General features: G+C 36.5%; 1 protein-coding gene across 1 annotated transcript; it reads left to right on the top strand.

Moving 5' to 3' along the window:
• Positions 1 to 1,280: 1,280 nt before the first annotated feature.
• Positions 1,281 to 10,730, top strand: LOC120242000 (protein FAM151B-like; the record flags this gene model as incomplete). The annotated part of the gene is made up of 3 exons (XM_039247436.1): positions 1,281 to 1,475; positions 7,962 to 8,087; positions 10,565 to 10,730. Coding segments are annotated over exons 1-3 (317 nt in total), but the record flags the coding sequence as incomplete, so codon positions are not given.
• Positions 10,731 to 18,997: the final 8,267 nt, after the last annotated feature.

Here is an 18,997-nt window from a genome sequence, read left to right as displayed (position 1 = left end):
GTTTATTGTCAAGTTGGTTTCCAAAAAACACCCAGTGCTCATCCCCGCAAGTGCCCTCCTCCATGCCCATCACCCCACATACTTCCACACAGAATCTATACATGAATGCTTATAGCAGCATTAGTCATTAAGTAGCCAGAAAGCAGAAAGACCACAAATGTCTGTTAACTGATGAATAGACAAATGTGGTGTATACAAACAGTGGAATTTCTCTCGGCCATGAAGAATAAAGTACTGATGCACCTTACAATACAGACCAAGCTTACAAACATGCTAAATGAAAGAAGCCAGTCACAAAAGATGTAACACTGCAGGATTCCATGTATGTGAAGTGGCCAGCATAAGCAAATCCAGAGACAAAAATAAGATTTATGGTGCAAAGGGTTGGGGAGGAAAGGGAAAGTGGCTGCTGTTCTTAAGTTGACTGTGGTGTGGTTGCAAAATTCTATGAATACTCTGACTTGAACACTTTAAACGTATAACATTTTTTTTATTATGAGGGAAATGCCAATCAAATACAAGTCAACCCATTATATATCTCAAAGGTCTTTTTTTTTAAAGACCACTGAAATTTAGTGTTTTCTGAAACTCTAGAAATCTTTTTGATTCAGCTAGAGAACATCCAGAAAATAGTGAAAGCCTGACTGAGGACAAACTGAAATAATTACAATCCAAGCGTGAAAAGACTAAAAGATAATTAAAATCGTGTTATGTGTCAGGTGACGTGTTATCTTAATTTCACAACTGACTGAGCTGTGTCCCAGTCACAGGACCAGAAAATGGCAGTGCTATGCTGCGGAGATCAGTTTGCCTCTGCCCCATGTTTTTCTACCTTCAGCAAGGCTGCGGAAAGTAAGAAGTTGAGGGCAAGGAAGGCAGTGGGTAAAGGGAATACAGCGCTCGGAGTGTTTCCAGAGTGAACACTGGTAGAGAGGAAGCGGGAGACAGAAAACTTGCAAGTTATCACTTCAAAATACTTGTGGAGAAACACTCATTTTTATGGAGAAATGATTTCACGTCACTTTAGGACGGCACTAAAATAAAAAAGAAAATATATCCAACTTTGGAAAATCGTACCCCACACCAGTTGGCTTCTTTCAATCACGGCGTCTCAACCTCTGCCTTCCCTGACGTAAAGTTCTTCAGCAGAAGCGCCCGTTTTCCCACTACCTTTCAAAAGAGCAATTCGCGCGACACTTGGACAGCGAACACCAGCGCTGAGACTGCGCGCTCGCGAAACTCGAACCTCAGTCTCTGCGCGTGCGCACTGCTTCCCGGGCCCCTTCCGCCAGCGCTTGGGAACTTCGGCCCCGGCGCTCAGTGGGCCGCAGGAGACTGCTGTTCTGTGTAGAGCGTGTTGTTTGTTGAGTCGGGTTTCCACGCCACCTGAGACGGTCAGCGGCGGTTGCCCACGGCTCAGCGCCTCCGCGGACTGCGGTCGGTCGTTGCCATGACGGCGACCGCTGGGGGCCCTGGTAAGCGCGGATCCGGCCTTTGTGGGTCCCTGAAGGCTCCACACGATTGGCTCACAGTCCTGCACTTTGGCCTCGCGCCTGTAGTTGGAGCGCTTTGAGGCTCCTCTGACAGCACCACTCCCTTTTCTTGATGGGGGTCCACTTTCTCAGTGCGCCCACAACCGACTGGCCTAGAACTTTGGTTCCTCCCATGGGCCTTAAGACAAAAGCCGACGTGTCGGCCATGAATAGCTAGAATATTGTACCCTTAAAAAAAGTGGGGGGGGATGCTGGGGCGCCTGGGTGGCTCAGGTCATGATCTCACGTTCGTGGGTTCGAGCCCCGCGTCAGACTCTGCTGACAGCTCAGAGCCTGGAGCCTGTCTTTGGATTCTGTCTTCCTCTTTTTCTGACCCTCCTCTGCTTACGCTCTCTTTATCTCTCAAAAATAAATAAAACATTTTTAAAAAATTTAAAAAAGGAATGCTTAGGGCAATTTTGGGTTCATAGGAAAACTGAGCTGGAAGACACAGAGATTCTCCACATACTCCCTATTGGGACACTGCATAGCTTCCCAATTATCATCATTTCCTGTTTTTGTGAGCCAACATTGATACCTCATAATTAACCAAAGTCCATAGTTTACCTTTGGGTTCATTGTTAGCGGTGTACATTCTTGGGGTGTAGACAAATGTATAATGCTTTGTATCACTCATTGTGGTATCATACAAAATAGTTCCCTACAAATCCTCTGAGCCCACTTATTCATACCCACCTTCAACAACCACTGATCTTTTTATTATCTCCATAGTTTTGTCTTTTCCAGAATGTCATATAGTTGGAATCATACAGTCTGTAGCCTTTGAAATCATACAGTAGGTCGTCGATGATAGATTGACTAAGTCAATACACTTAAGAGTATGCATTTGAAGTTCTTCATGACTTAGGAGCTCATTTTTTAAAAAAAGTTTTTATGTTTTACTTATTTCTGAGAGAGAGAGAGAGAGAAAGAGAGAGAGGCAGCGTGTGCAGGGGAGGGTCAGAGAGAAAGGAAGATAAAGAATCTGAAGCAGGCCCCAGGCTCTGAGCTAGCTGTCCAGCACAGAGGCCGACACGGGACTCGAACCCACGAACTGTGAGATCATGACCTGAGCCGAAGTCGGAGGCTTAACCGACTGAGCCACCCAGGTGCCCAAGAGCTCATTTCTTTTTAGCACTGAATAATATTCCTAGTCAGGTGTCTGCATGTATCAGAGCTTTTTAACTCCGTGAAAGACATCTTGGTTGATTACAATTTTTGGCAGTTATGATTAAACCCGCTGTAAACATCCATGTGCAGGTATTTGTATGGACTTAAATTTTTAACTTACATGGGTAGGAGTCAAGGAGCACAACTGCTGGACAGTATGATAAGAGTATGTTTATTTTTGTAATAAACTATCTTTTAAAGTGGCTCTACCGTTTTTGCATTCTCACCAATAGTGAATGAGAGTACCTGTTGCTCCACATTCTCACCAGTATTTGGTGTTGTCAGTGTTCCACATTTTGGCCATTCTAATAGGTTATGTAGTTGTACCTTATTGTTGTTTTGTGTTTCTTTTCTTTTTTTTTTTTTTCCCCAATGTTTATTTATTTTGAGAGACAGCATGAGTGGGGAAGGGCAGAGAAAGGGAGAGAGAGAATCCCAAGCAGGCAAGATGTCAGTGCCAAGCCCAATGTGGAGTCTGATCTCAAGAACCATGAGATCATGACCTGAGCCAAAATCAAGAGTCAGACATTTAATCAACTGAGGCACTCAGGTGCCCAAGAAGTTTTTTCATCTTAAAACCCAGTTTACTCATTATTTCTTTTATGGATGGTACCTTTGGTGTTGTATTTATAAAGTCATTGCTATACCTAAGGTGATCTAGATTTCCTTCTATATTTTCTTCTAAGAGTTTTATAGTTCTGTATTTAATTTTTGTGAAGGATACAAGGTCTTTTTCCAGATTCATGGTTTTCCATGTGGATTGTCAGTTGTTCCAGCATCATTGTTGAAAAGATTATCTTTACTGCATTGTATTGCCTTTGTTCCTTTGTTAAAGATCAGTTGACTCTATGGATGTTTACTTTAGGGCTCTCTGATCCATTTCATTGATCTCTTTGTCTGTTTTTTCACCCGTACCACCCTGTCTTGATTACTGTAGCTTTATAGTAAGTCTTGATGTTGGGTAGTGTCACCTCTTTGTTCTTCTTTTTTAGGTTGTGTTGGCTAGCCTTGTTTTTATGCCCTCCATATAAATTTTAGAATCAGTTTGTCAATATTTATAAAATAACTTTGTGGGATTTTGATTGGGATTGCTTGAATCTGTAGACCAAGTTGGAAGAACTGACATCTTGACTATATTGAGGTTTTCTATGCATGCGCGTGGAATATATCTAAGTAGTTCTTTGATTTCATTTATCAGAGTTTTGTAGTTTTTCTTTTATACACCTTGCACATATTTTGTTAGATTTGTATCTAAGTATTTTGGGGTTTTTGGATGCTAATGTGAATGGTGATGTGTTTTTCATTTGAAATTCCACTTGTTTTTATGCTGATAAGTAGGAAAGAAATTGACTTTTATATATTAACCTTGTATCTTTCAACCTTGCAGTAATAACTTATTAATTCTGGGAGTTTTTGTATTGATTCTTTCAGATTTTTTTGCATATACAGGCATGTCACTTGTGAACAAAGACTGTTTTATTTTTTCTTCCCCAAACTGTATACTTTTATTTCTTTCTGTTGTCTTAGTGCATTAGCTAGTACTTCTAGTATGATGTTGAAAAGGAGTGGTGAAGGGGTAGGAATACTGCGTTTTGAGGTGCTGGTTGAAAGTAACATTTATATCATCCATAATTTCAGTACATCAAATGCAGAGTAGTTTTGGTCAGTCTGATTCTCCTTGGAATTGTGTGAAAGAGAAATGCATACAAATGGGTGTGGTCAAGCATTATTCTAGCTTTTTGAATCCAGCCTTTGCAAGCTGGTGATTTGTGTGTCCCTGTTGTTTGACCCCAGAGTTAGAGGTGTTTTAAACCAGGCAGTTCTGCTCCAGAAGGTTGCAGTATCTTTTACATAAACATAAGTAGTCACATTAGACAGCTTTGGTGACATATTTTTTCAGCTTTAGTTTTTTCCTTATTGTAAGCATAATACATGCTCATTATAGAACATTTATAAAATATATCGAAGCAGGGGGAAAATCCACAAAATGCCAATAGAAACTTTTTGATATATTTTCTAATGTGAATGATAAAATAAGATGGAGTCACTTGTCGTGGTTCATTTATACAATGGAATACTACATGGCAATGAGAAAGAATGAAATCTGGCCATTTGTAGCAATGTGGATGGAACTTGAGGGTGTTATGCTGAGCAGCATAAGTCAGGCAGAGAAGGACAGATACCATATGTTTTCATGTATAGGTGGATTAGGAGAAACTTAACAGAGGACCATGGGGGAGGAGAAGGGGAAAAATAGTTGGGGAGAGGGTGGGAGGCAAACCATGAGATTCTCTTGAATGCTGAGAATAAACTGAGGGCTGATGTGGGTTGGGGAGAGGGGAAGGAAGGTGATGGGCATGGAGGAGGGCACTTGTTGGGGTGAGCACTGGGTGTTATATGGCAGCCAACTTGACAATAAACTATGAAATGAAAAAAAAAAAGAAAAAAAAAAAGATGGAGTCACTTGTGTCAAGGAGTTTTAAAATGAGCCAGAAGGTGATTAAGGGGGTGGGCCTTACGCACATTCTCTTCAGGTAGAACCGTGAACTTTGGAACTGGGCCAAACTGCAAATATTCCAAGGACTCTGCATGAACACATGCAACTTACTATGGTAATTGACTTTTTCTTAGTGATAGCCTTAGCAACCAATTATGTTTAGCTAGTTGTTGTTGTTGTTTGCCACCAACAGCAATCAAATTTTTTTGTAAAGAACATATAGAAACATTCTTTTTTGTCTTTAAAAACTCCTGACCTTGGTTCCTAGTGAGATACGATTTGGGTTGCTACCCAAACCTGTGCTCCCTGAATTGCAATTCTCAGATTGCAGATAAATGCTTTTATTTCATTTCTGCCTCTTCTCTTGGTTGACACTACAATCTTGACTTTTAAGAACACAGTATACATGTCACCATATGCATTATGTCTCTTTTTTGGTTTTCTTTCACTTTTTAAAAATGTACAAAGTAGTTTTTTTTTAGAACATTAATTTTTAGTGACTAGAATAAGAAAAATTTATTATCTTACAAGTCTGTGGGTCAGAAATCTGAAATAGTCCCAGTGATCTAAAATCAAAGTGGCAGCAAGCCTGCTTTCCTTCTGGGGGCTCTAGGAGAGAATCAGTGTTCTTGTCCTGCCATCCTCTAGAGACTGCATGAGTTCCTTGACTCACGATTTCTTCCTCCATGTTCAGAGCCAGCAATGGCTGGTCCAGTCTTTCTCACATGTTTCACTCTGACACTGACTCTCTTGCTTCCCTCTTTGACTTATAAGGATCTTGTGATTCAATGGGCCCATCTGGATAATCCAAGCTAATCTCCCCACCTCAAAGTCAGCTGATTAACAAATTTAATTCCGTTTGTCATCTTAATTCTCTTTGTAATATAACATATTCACAGTACACAGAGATTAGGATGTGGACATCTTTGCAGGGGGGTGGTCATAATTCTTCCTACCACAGTTCCCACATATTGTTCTTCACTGTGTTTTTCCCCCACTTAACATATCTTTGGGATTATATAAGTACATCTAGATTTGCCTTATTCTTTTTAATGGCTGCATAATGTTCCATTGCATGGATATACCATATTTATTTAATGAATCCACTGTTGATGGATATTTTAGATTATTTTCACTCTTGCTATTACAGTGTTATAGCAAATATCCTTGTACCAAATGTTTCACTTTCCATGTATATCTGCCTATGGGATAAGTTTATGAAAGTGGAATTTCTAGGTAGACGTATTTTTCTTTTTTTAAAAAATTCTTCTTTCTAAAAAATCTTTATTGAGATATAATTTCCAATCCATACAATTCACTTATTAAAGCATACAATTCAGTGGTTTTTAATATATCAGAGTTGTGTAACCATCACCACAGTCAATTTGTGGTGAGCTGAAATCATGAGTAGGACATTTAACTGACTGAGCCACCCAGGCACCCCTAACTCAAATATTTTTTAAATTGCTGTGTATTTTCTTCTGAGTCTGAAAAGTGTATGACTGTTGCCTATGCTAAATAGAGCCACATGTTTGGGGCCATAGTGGATGATCCAGCTAATTCTTACCTTTATTCCATAGCCTGATATATAGAGTGATTGCTAAGTTGCGTGCATTTTAGTTAGAAGTTCTCTTTATACGTCCCTCCATTCTCTAATCGAAATTTACTTTTTCTCAATGCCTTATTGGAAGTTTCTGCTAGTTGTTTTCAGGTTCTTAACTGTTGTTAGGCAAGGTTAAGAGACATAATTAACAGATGATATAATCTCATGCATAAGGAATTTGCAGCCAATTGATAGGCACTAAAATGTTTAAATTAATATACAAGAATTAGGTAGGTAACTGTTTTTCTCATTGTTATATTAGGATATGACACAGTATGGAGTAGATTTGGATTCAAGTACTATAGTCTTGGTTAACTCATATATTTTAATGCTTAATAGAAAATCTGGACGGCCAAAAAGTAGTTGATAGATATGGGAATTATGTATATTTGTACATGATAAACAAATCTGTAAATATCAGCTCAGGAATTTAGTCACTGACGTAAATGTTGTCCAGATTCATAATCTGAAGGTGAATATGCTTAAATGTATAGTTTATGATTCTAAATTATTAATATAAATATAGAATGGGGCCTCCGGCCAAGAAAACAATTAAGATATACAGAGTTTAAAAGGTTTTAGTATAGCTTTAAGAAAAAGTTTATATAGTTATTTTGAGAGGGAGAGAGAAAGAGAGACAGTGTGTGTGCATGCACAAGTAGGGGAGGAGCAGAGAGAGAGGCCGAGAATTCCAAGCAGGCTCTGTTCTATCACCACAGAGCCTAATGTGGGGGCTGAGTATCATATACCTTAAAATCATGACCTGAGCTGAAATCAAGAGTCAAATGCTTAACTGACCAAGCCACCCAGCCATCCCTAATATAGCTTTTAATATGACTTCACATACATTTTACCTGTTTATGGGGCCAGTATTGGAGAGAATATCATATGAAAATCTTGCTTTAAAATACCTGCTTCTACATTTCTTTTTCTTCCTGCATATTCCTCATGCTTCTGAGTTTCAGACTATTCTATATGTTTACTAATTATTACTATATCATATACACATGTTCTCAATTGCCATGTCATAATACTTGTTCTCAATTTTTAAAATTTTGTGTTATTGCCAGTTTAATTACCTTATTCTCCTCCAAAATATACTAAAAATGTTTACTCCACAAAAAATCATCCACTTTTAAAAATATAAATGTTGTTTTAGGATCTTGGAGTGAAAATATACTAGAATATTTTCTGAGAAATAACCAGATCACAACAGAAGATGGCGCTGAGATCTTTTGGTATCATGCTGCTAACCACAAGGCACAAGTGAATGAGGCACTGAAAAGTAAGTCAATATAGTTTCTTGTATTTACATTGGATAATAGATTAATTCAACTCTTTTTTTGATATCTGACATTATTTTCAGGTATCAAAGACTTAGAAGATCAAAGTGTAAACCCTAGGCTGACATAAACATTTTAATAAAATATTTCATTTTGTTAACAAAATGAACAAATTTCCATAGTGAATTTTCTTTTTTTCTAGAAGTAGTTTGCCTTTTCCGTATCTATTTGAAACATCGAATGTATTTACACTTGCTTATATACTGTAGTGACTGAAGTAAAATTTTTGTGGTCACTGTTGTATGTCTTACATATTTTTGTGTCTTTCATAGTGTATTAAGGAAAGGGTCAGTAAATATTTGTTGAATGGATGGATGAAGCCATTGTATCCTAATTTATAATTAATTGCCTTGGGCAGTACTTATGCTTAGGCTAGAAACCAAGACTTTGGTTTACTAACTCCATCTATAATTTTCTATACCTATACCGACATCTACATCTATATCTACCTTCATTATAGATGAACATGATAGCAGTTTTTTCAGCCTTTTCCTATGATGTGCCCCTGTTGGCTGCAGCAGCACAGGAGACTGAGAGCATATCACCAGAGAGGTCTGGGGCATAACAAAGTGACCCAGTACAACAAGGAAAATTCCTCAGTCCCAAGTTTTATTATAAAAATCTATGCATCTTTTGCATCCTATTCAATTATGTATCTGGATAATGTGTCTGAATGCATATTTCTTTTATTATAAAGATATTGCTTTAAATTGTTATTCTTTGCTCCTCAAAGGGAAGAACTTTGGTTTAATATTGAATCCTTGAACCTAGAACACGTAATAACCATACAGTGATTCTTTAATAGATGAATTTTAGCAAAAGCAATGCTTCAGGAAAAAGTTGATTAGTGGTTTCTAGGAGCTGGTTGCAGCAGAGAATAGGGAGTGAATGCTAATGGATACAGGGTTTCTTTCTGGGATAATGAAATTTTTCTGGAATTAGATAGTGGTAGTGGTTGTACAGCATTCTGAATATTCTAAAAATCACTGAATGGTATCCTTTAAAGTGTGAATTTTATGGTATGTGAATTATATATCAATTTTTTTAAGTGAAGAAAGGAAGAGATAAAACTATTTGCAGACAGTATGGTTGTATATATAGAAAATCAAAGTTTCTGCAGATAAATGATTGTTAAGTCATGAGTAAATTTAGAAAATCTCAGGATACAAAGTCAAAGCAGAAAATAAATTTTATTTCTATGTAACAACAACTAAAAATTTGGAAAAAATCTTTAAAATTTACAGTTCATAATATCCTATGTAGAAATCTTATACTAGAAATAATCTAATTAAATATGGATACTTTACTTTTAAGCTTGTTTTACAATTGCCAATGGAAAGTTATTTCCAATCGCTGGCAGTCCAATATTGATCTGGGAAGTTTTCATAGGCTACTTAGTCTTCAGAGAATGTCCTTTTAATGTTCCATTAGGCAAAACCAGAGAGCTAAGTTTAATAGCTTGGGAATGCTCTTCACAAATCCCTTTTTTAAACCATGGCTAGTTTTGCAATTTCTTTTTAGTCCAAAGTGAGGAGACAGGCTTCTGGAGACATTTAAAAAACCAAAGTACAGGAAGAACAATGTAAAAGTACCGCCTGGTATTGCACTGTCAGCACATCCTGATCACAGACTAGTCAGAATTGTTTACAGAAGTTATTACATGTAATGTAATGTTATGTTACAACATTTCAGCATGTAGATTTTAAACACATTCATTTTAAAAGATATACTGGTTTAAAAAAAAGGAAAACATTTAAGTCTTTATGAGAATAAAGGTGGTTTTTTTTCAAAGCCTTGAAAAAAGCCTTTGTAACATCTTTAGGAAACGTGTGACTATAATAAATATCTAACGTTCCTTTTTTTTTTAATGCTTTATTTCTGAGAGAGAGCGAGAGAGCAGGGGAGGGTCAAAGAGAGAGGGAGACACAGAATCTGAAGCAGGCTCCAGGCTCTGAGCTGTCAGCACCAAGCCTGACGCGGGGCTTGAACCCACGAACTGTGAGATCATGACCTGATCCGAAGTCGGACGCTTAACCGACTGAGCCACCCAGGCGCCCCAAATATCTAAAGTTTCTAATTTGATGAATGAGAAGATAAAAGTACTATTTTTATTCTCAGAAACTTCAACAAACACTTATTACTCCTTCTTTTGTATGCTCACTTTGCTATGTACTGAGAAGAAATTAAATATTATAACAACAGGGTAAGAGCTGTATGACCTAGGGAAAGGCATTTAACTCTTCACCACCTATTTGCTCATCTGTGAAACAAACGTGTAAAGGCCTAACACTCAGCGCCTGGCACTTAGTAGTTAGATAAGTAAATGTTAGTTTTTGTCCTCTTCTAAAGGCTCCTGGACATGACATTTTCTGCAGTCCTTATTTTATTACTATTAACTTAAGTTCTTTTATTTGGAAAGGTCCTGCTCACATGATAGAGGCCGATGTCCTTCTTCCAAGTGATGGATCAGAATATAGCCAACCAATCATGGCCCATCCTCCTGAAACAAATAGTGATAATACTTTACAGGAATGGCTGAATGAAGTTATAAAAAGCAATAAAGGCATCAAACTGGATTTCAAGAGGTATTTGTATACACATTTTCAGTTTTTCAGTTGTTATAGAATAACATGGAAAAAAAGGATTAATAGCATCATATATCTGTGCTTGACTAACTAACTTTATACTTTAAACTGAAAATAGAATTGCAAACTAATATATTTCAAGAATGGACCTAAAATTGTTTGCTAAAATTGTTTCTTGGGAACCCTTTGAAGATAAAATTAATTTTTACAAAGGAATTTATCGTAAGTTACCATTGTGATAATAGAATGATAAATTTAGAACCTAAGGTTTCTTTACCAATAATATTTTGGAAGTATTGATAATGAAGAGGACAATTGTCATTTCCTTTCCTGTAGCTGTTATGGGAAACTTTACTTTTGTGGTATTTTGGCAGGGTAAAAACTATAGGTAAAGCCAGGAATATATTGTGATACCACAAAAGCTCCCCATAAGCCCCATGAAGGCTACTGCTAATGAAATCTAGGATTTGTGGTAAATCTACCTTATCTCTGAACAATATTTTTAAATGGAATTTTCTCAAGAAATTAATAATGATTTGGAAGTCTTACTTACAGAATTATTAAGATGACTCATTTGTTGTAGGGCTAAATATCCCAGTAAACCTCATTATACTGTTGGTGAATGAAAGACCTATTTTAATATCTTAAAGTTTGTAGTGTGGTGAATGAACCAAAGTCTTTTTTATTGACAAAGAAACTTAGTCGCAGAGAAGTTAAATGATTGATCCAAAGACAGTAACTTAACTTGACAGCTGAGCAAGGATGAGATCCCAGGTTAGTGTTCTCTGTACTATGAAATAAAAATTTGATCTTTAATGTTTGGTGACTCAGAGTTTTAGCACGCCTTGCTGTTTCATTTGTATGTTTACTGTTGCCCATTGAATTGTTCTCTCTAATATATTCTTTGGCTTCTCACCAGTCAGATCCACTCATTCATTCCTAGCAACTATCTCAAAAGGGCTGAGGCACTATAAAAAATATTTTGCAAATTTTTTGGTCACAACATATTTGAAGGAATGGATTTAACTGTGGACACTATAGTGTGTCAGACACTGTTCTAAGAGCATTAAATGTGTTCATTCATTTAGTCCTTATAACAATCCTAGGAGGTAGCTTATTGCTATCATTCTCGTTTTCCAGTTGAGGGGAAAAAGGCAGAGAGGAGTAAGTAGCCTGCTTGTTGTCACATACTTGGTAGGAAAGCTGCCACCTTGGCTGGAGACTTCACACTCTGAACCCAAACTCTGTACTACCTCTTTGTAAAAGTAGCTGAATTTTACTAGTTCTTATTATATGCCTTTAAGTTATTGTTTTTGTTATATAAATAATAACTAAGTATTAAAATTTTATGTGAAGTTTTCTCCTAGAATGTAATTTTAAATGGTTTATTGTAATTTTAAGTATGATTTTTATTTTCTCATCCCCAATTTCTAAACAAATAGGAAAATAGGTATGATACTCAGAAGTTGAACTTACAAGTAACTTTTTAGGGGAAAAAAAAACCTATTCTATAAAAACAAAGTCTGTATTCTTCCTAGGAATTTAAATAAGTACCACCAAAGGGAAATTTTAGGTGGTATACTGATCAGGACCTCCCTCTTCAAGTGGTTTTCTTGGCCAACCTTTGTCAGTTTATTATGAGAAACTTAATACATGTAAGAATTGAGAATGTTAGTCACTGTTATTTGTAATTAGAATTACATGGTATTGTCAGCATTACCTTGATTTCAAAACCAGACAAAGACCCCACTAAAAAGTGGAACTACAGATCAATTTCCCTGTTGAACATGGATGCAAAAATTCTCAACAAGATACTAGAAGACAGAATCCAACAAACAATACATTAGAAGAATTATTCACCATGATCAAGTGGAATTTATTCCTGGGCTGCAGGGCTTGGTTCAATATCAGCAAATTAATCAATGTGATACATCACATTAATAAAAGAAAGGATAAGAACCACATGATCCTCTTAACAGATGCAGAAAAAGTGTTTGACAAAATACAGCATCCTTTCTTGATAACTCTCTAGAAAGTTGGGAGAAGCATACCTCAATATATGCTCCTTGAAGGAGCATACCTCAAGATCATAAAGTCTTTATATGAAAGACACTCAGTTAATATCATTCTCAATGGAGAGAAACTGAGAACTATCCCCCTAACATCAGGAATACGACACTCCTGTTATTCAACATAGTATTGGAAGTCCTAGCCTCAGCAAAAAGAAGTAAAACTAAATTGGCAAGGAAGAAGTCAAACTTCACTCTTTGCAAATGACATTATACTCTCACATGATACTCTACTCTACTTTTGGGAAAACCCAAAAGATTCCACCAAAAAACTTTCTAGAACTGATACATGAGTTCAGAAAAGTCATAGGATATAAAATCAACATACAGAAACCAGATGCATTTCTATACATTAATAATGAAGCATCAGAAAGAGAAATCAAGGAATCTATCTTACTTACAATTGCATTGAAAACCATACAATACCTAGGAATAAACCTAACCAAAGATGTAAAAGATCTGTATGTTGAAAACTATAGGAAGCTTATGAAAGAATTGAAGAAGACACCAAAAAAAAATGGAAAAACATTCCATGCTCATGGATTGGAAGAAAAATACTGTTAAAATGTCGATACTGCCCCAAGCAATCTACATTTTCAATACAATCCCTATCAAAATAACACCAGCATTCTTCACAGAGCTAGAACAAACAATTCTAAAATTTGTATGGAGCCAGAAAAGACCTTGAATAGCCAAAGTAATGTTGAAAAAGAAAACCAAGGGTATCCAGGTGACTCAGTCTGTTATTTGTCCAATTTTGGCTCAGGTCATGATCTTGAGGTTCATGGGTTCAAGCCTCACTCGATTCGGGTCTGTCCTGACAGCTCAGAGCCTGCTTTAGATTCTGTGTCTCCCTCTCTCTTTGCCCCTCCCTCACTTGTTCTCTTTCTCTCAAAAATAAATAAACATTAAAAAAGAAAGAGAAAAAAGAAAACCGAAGCTGGAGGCATCACAATTTCAGACTTCAAGCCATATTACAAAGCTGTAATTATAAAGACAGTATGGTAGTGGCACAAACACAGACACTCTGATCAGTGGAACAGAATAGAGAACCCAGGAATGTACCCACAAACGTATGGCCAGCTCATCTTTGACAAAGCAGGAAAGAATATCCAATGGGAAAAAGAGAGTTTCTTTAGCAAGTAGTGTTAGGAAAACTGGAGAGCAACATGCAGAAGAGTGAACCTGGACCACTTTCTTACACCATACACAAAAAGAAACTCAAAGTGGATGAAAGACCTAAATGTAAGAAGGTAAACTATCAAAATCCTAGAGGAGAGAATGGTCAACAACCTTTTTGATCTTGGCCACAGCAATTTCTTACTAGACACATCCCCTGAGGCAAAGGAAACAAAAGCAAAAATGAAGTATTAGGACCTCATCAAGATAAAAAGCTTCTGCACAGTGAAGGAAACAATCAACAAAACTAAAATGCAGTCAACAGAATGGGAGACATTTGCAAATGACATATCAGATAAAGAGTTAGTATCCAAAATCTCTAAAGAACTTAACAAACTCAACCCCCAAAAAACAAGAATTTGGTGAAAAAATAGGCAATAGACATGAAGAGACATTTTTCTGAAGAAGATATCCAGATGGTTAACAGACACATGAAAAGATGCTCAACATCATTCATCATCAGGGAAATACAAATCAAAACTACAATGAGATACCACCTCACACCTGTTAGAATGTGTAAAATTAACAACTCAGGAAACAACAGATGTTGCAAGGATACAGAGAAAGGGGAACACTTTTGCACTGCTGGTGCAAATGCAAACTGGTGCAGCTACTGTGGAAAACAGTATCGAGGTTCCTCAAAACATTGAAAACAGAGCTACCCTATGACCTAGTTATTGCACTACTAGGTATTCATCCAAAGGATACATAACTGCTGATTCGAAGGGGCACATGCACCTCAATGTTTATAGCAGCATTATCAACGTTAGCCAAATTATGGAAAGAGCCCAAATGTACATCAACTGATGAGTGGATAAAGAAGATCTGGTACATATATATATATATGTATATATATATATGTATATATATATATAGTGGAATATTACTTGGCACTTAAAAAGAATGAAATCTTGCCATTTGCAACAATGTGAATGGAACTAGAGTGTATTATGCTAAATGAAATAAGTCAGTCATTGAAAGACATATCTATCATATGATTTCACTTATCTGTGGAATTTAAGAAACAAACCATCAACATAGAGAAAGGGAAGGAAAAATAAGATAAAACAGAGAGGTAGGCAAATCATAAGAGATTCTTAAATACAGAGAACAAACTGAGGCTTGCTGGAGGGGTGTTGGGTGAGGGTAGGCTAAATGGGTGATGTGCATTAAGGAGGACACTTGTTGGGATGAGCACTGGATATTATATGTAAATGATGAATCACTAAATTCTAGTGCTAAAACCCTTATTACACTGTATGTTAACTAACTTGGATTTAAATAAAATTAAAAAACAAACATACAAAAAATGAATTTACTATATGAATATACTTTAGAGATATTACTTAGAATATGAATTCATTAAAAATTGAATTTGAGTATACTAAAAAATTACATGGTATTAATAGATTAATTGGGAGGGATGTATCATTTTGTAATATTTAGAAATTTGCTACATGTTCCAGTCCAGGAAAATGGTAAGTTATTCTTTCAAGTGTACATTATATATTGCTGTTGGGTCAAGTTCATCCTCAGTCTTTTTTTTCTTTTTTTCCCAAAAATGTTATGGCTTTTCTTTGATATTTAGTCTTCTAGAATAATTTTATCTTATATTTTATTTTATATTTATTTTACGCTATTTTAGAGAGAGAGAGAGAGGGTATGAGTGAGCGAGAGGGGCAGAGAGAGAGAGAGAATCTTAAACGGGCTCTATGTGGAGCCTGCTACGGGGTTCTATCCCGCAGTCCTGGCATAACTACCGGAGCTGAAACAAAGAGCTGGATGCACTACTGATTGAACCACCCAGGTGACCCCAGAAGAATTTGATAATTGTTTTGTCCAATTCCAGAAAAATAAAAACTACAACAGCAAAAACTTATTTTTCTTTAGTAAGATTTTATGTTTTTCTTAATATAGGTTTTGTTTTTCTTATTTAAATTTCTGATAAGGGAAAGTGGGATTACTATAGTCTATATTAGCAATAATTAAAATATTTACATATAAAAAAGAACACATGTATTAAATTCTTGTTTCATTATATTATGCATCATAGCTCCCTATGGTTAACTGCACAGTGCTTTGCCCATAGTGGACACTTAATATATGCTGATGGAATTTCAGTCTTGGGGAGAATATGCTGAGATTGGATATTATCCAATGGAAAACCATTATTCAACAGACCTATATTATTTTACTAAATTGTTAAAGCCTAAGACTCTCCCTCCTGAATGTAAACTACAAATTAGTATTTAACCCAACCTCCACAGACACCAGATTTCTTAAGAAACCAGAATTCTTTCTGGAAAAAGAGGTGTTGGCAGAGGTGCATACATTAGTTTAGGTTTTCCTTCAGTTCCACCCATAAAGAGCAGAACCCCACAGTACCTTGGCTTCTCCTGTAGGCCTTGAAGACAAACAAGCTTTGGAGTCACAGCTGCAAGTTGCTTGCTACCAGAAATAGGGGTTCCAGATCTCAGAATTGTGGTTTTAACACAGCACTGATACTGTTTAGGGCAGAAAGCATTTAGGACAGAGAAATGACAGTCTCTAAATTAAAGTCTGCTAGGTCCAGCATTAGAGTTTATTAATACACTAAAATCTAGGGCCCCCATTTCAGGGGTAGAAGCATGAGCAAAAAGAAGCTCATGATATGGGAGCGAGTGAAATAAAGGCTGGAGGCTGGTTTTCTCTGGTTTTAATGAACCGTATCCTTGCTCACTAATTAATTGGACCTAATAAATAATGAGGTTATCAGTTCCTCCTGTTACAGTAAGAGGCCTAAAAGGAGTGAGGTGAAGAATAGCAGAAGCATAGTCAGGAGGACTCCAATCCATTAAGAAAGTTGTAATGTGAGGAGACGGTACTGAGTGTTCTTCTGTCTGACAGACATCTCCCAGAATCTTAGCCTCCCATTGTAGTATTCACTAAAAGCTAATTTTCTTTTTAAATTTTTATTTAAATGCTAGTTAGTTAACATACATCGCAATAATGGTTTCAGGAGTAGAATTCAGTGATTTCATCCGTTACATACAATACCCAGTGCTCATTCTAACAAGAGTGTCTTCCTTAATGTCCATCACCCATCTAGCCTATCCTTCACTCACCTCCCTCCATAAGCCCTCAATTTGTTCTCTGTCATTAAGTGTCTTTTGTGGTTTGTTTTCCTCTCTTTTCTTTTTTTTCTCACTTCCCTATATTCATCTGTTTTATATCTTAATTCCACAGATGAGTGAAATCATATGGTATTTGTCTTTCTCTGACTGACTTATTTCATTTAGCCTAATACACTCTAGCTCCATCCACGTTTTTGTAAATGACACATTTTCACTCTTTTGGATGGCTGAGTACTATTCCATGGTATATATACCACATCTTCCTTATCTCTTTATCTGTCAGTGGACATTTGGGCTCTCTCCATAGTTTGGCTACTGTTGATAATGATGCTATAAACATTGAGGTGCGTGTACCTCTTCAAATCTGCATTTTTGTGACCTTTCAGTAAATACTTATTACTGCAGCTGCTAGATAATAGGGTAGTTCTATTTTTAATGTTTTGAGGGACCTCCATACTGTTCTCCAGAGTGGCTGCATCAGTTTGCATTCCCCTGAACAATGCATGAGGGTAAAGCCAATTTTCTTTGAAGCAAACTTAAACCTTAAAGGTTCAGAAGAAATTCAGAAGTATACGTAGGGTAGTGTACAGTTTGTGTATAGATTTTAAAAAGTAAAGTTTATATAGGCTGACTGAAACCTTACTGTTTTAAAACCTGTAGATGTCAGTTAGAATAGATGTAGAGAAGAAAAAAGAGTGAAACTGCTTTTTTATTTAAAAGTAACTAAATATAGTTGCCTTTAGTTTCCAGAAAGGATGTTTAATTTTATTTATTTATTTTTAAAGGTTTATTTATTTATTTTGGGAGAGAAATAGGGGAGGAGCAGAGAGAGAGGGAGAGAGAATCCCAAGCAGGCCCCATGCTGACAGCACAGAGCTGGATGTGGGGCTCCATCTCACAAACCATGAGATTGTGGCCTGAACTGAAATCAAGAGTCACATGGTTCACTGACTGAGCCATGCAGGCACCCCCAGATGTTTATAAAATGAAAATGAAATTTAAGAAAATTTAAGGAAATGTTATAATGTTACACTTTGCAGTCAGTTTTTTTTTTATTTTTTAAAAAATTTTTAATGTTTTATTTATTTCTGAGGGAGAGAGAGAGAGAGCAGGGGAGGGTCAGAGAGAAAGGGAGACATAGAATATGAAACAGGCTCCAGGCTCTGAGCTAGTTGTCAGCACAGAGCCCGATGCGGGGCTCGACCCACAAACCGTGAGATCACGACCTGAGCTGAAGTCAGGCGCTTAACCAACTGAGCCACCCAGGCGCCCCTGCAGTCAGTCTTAGAAATGTGTTTATGCATCCAAATTTACAAGAATATGTGAAGGAAAAGGGGCTCTTTTCTCTGAGGTCATGAGCCAGTTTTAAAGACACAGTACCTGGGTACACTTTAGGTATTTTAGTAAATGTGAATTTTCAGGTTATAAATATATCTAATTTTAAATCTTATTTATACATTCTCTGATGACTGAATATTTGTGTATTTCCTTAAATTATTTTATACCAAGTAATCCTAATACAGAGTTTTGAAACCTCAGTCTGTCTACAAATAGTGACATTATTCATATATATATAGTACATTTCAAGTACCTTCATGAATAATAAGTATAAATCAATCTTTTGAGATATGGCATATTTTAACTTTCTCCTCTGGTTCTATGTGATCTTTGAATTTATTTAATTCAGGCATTATTGTATTATACTTTTATTAGGAAATTGAGAACATTGAAAACACCAGTTTAAAAGAAGTTCTTTTAGTCTGGAGTCTGGAAAACCTCCAAAAACATGGAGGTTAAAGAACACCCTTCTAAAGAATGAATGGGCCAATCAGGCAATTAGAGATGAAATTAAAAAATATATGGAAACAAATGAAAATGAAAACACAACAATTCAAAATCTATGGGA

The sequence above is a fragment of the Hyaena hyaena genome, unplaced genomic scaffold, assembly GCF_003009895.1.
Source record: "Hyaena hyaena isolate Hyena2069 unplaced genomic scaffold, ASM300989v1 scaffold_299, whole genome shotgun sequence".
Taxonomy (NCBI): Eukaryota; Metazoa; Chordata; class Mammalia; order Carnivora; family Hyaenidae; genus Hyaena; species Hyaena hyaena.
This window is presented reverse-complemented; position numbering and strand designations above follow the sequence as displayed.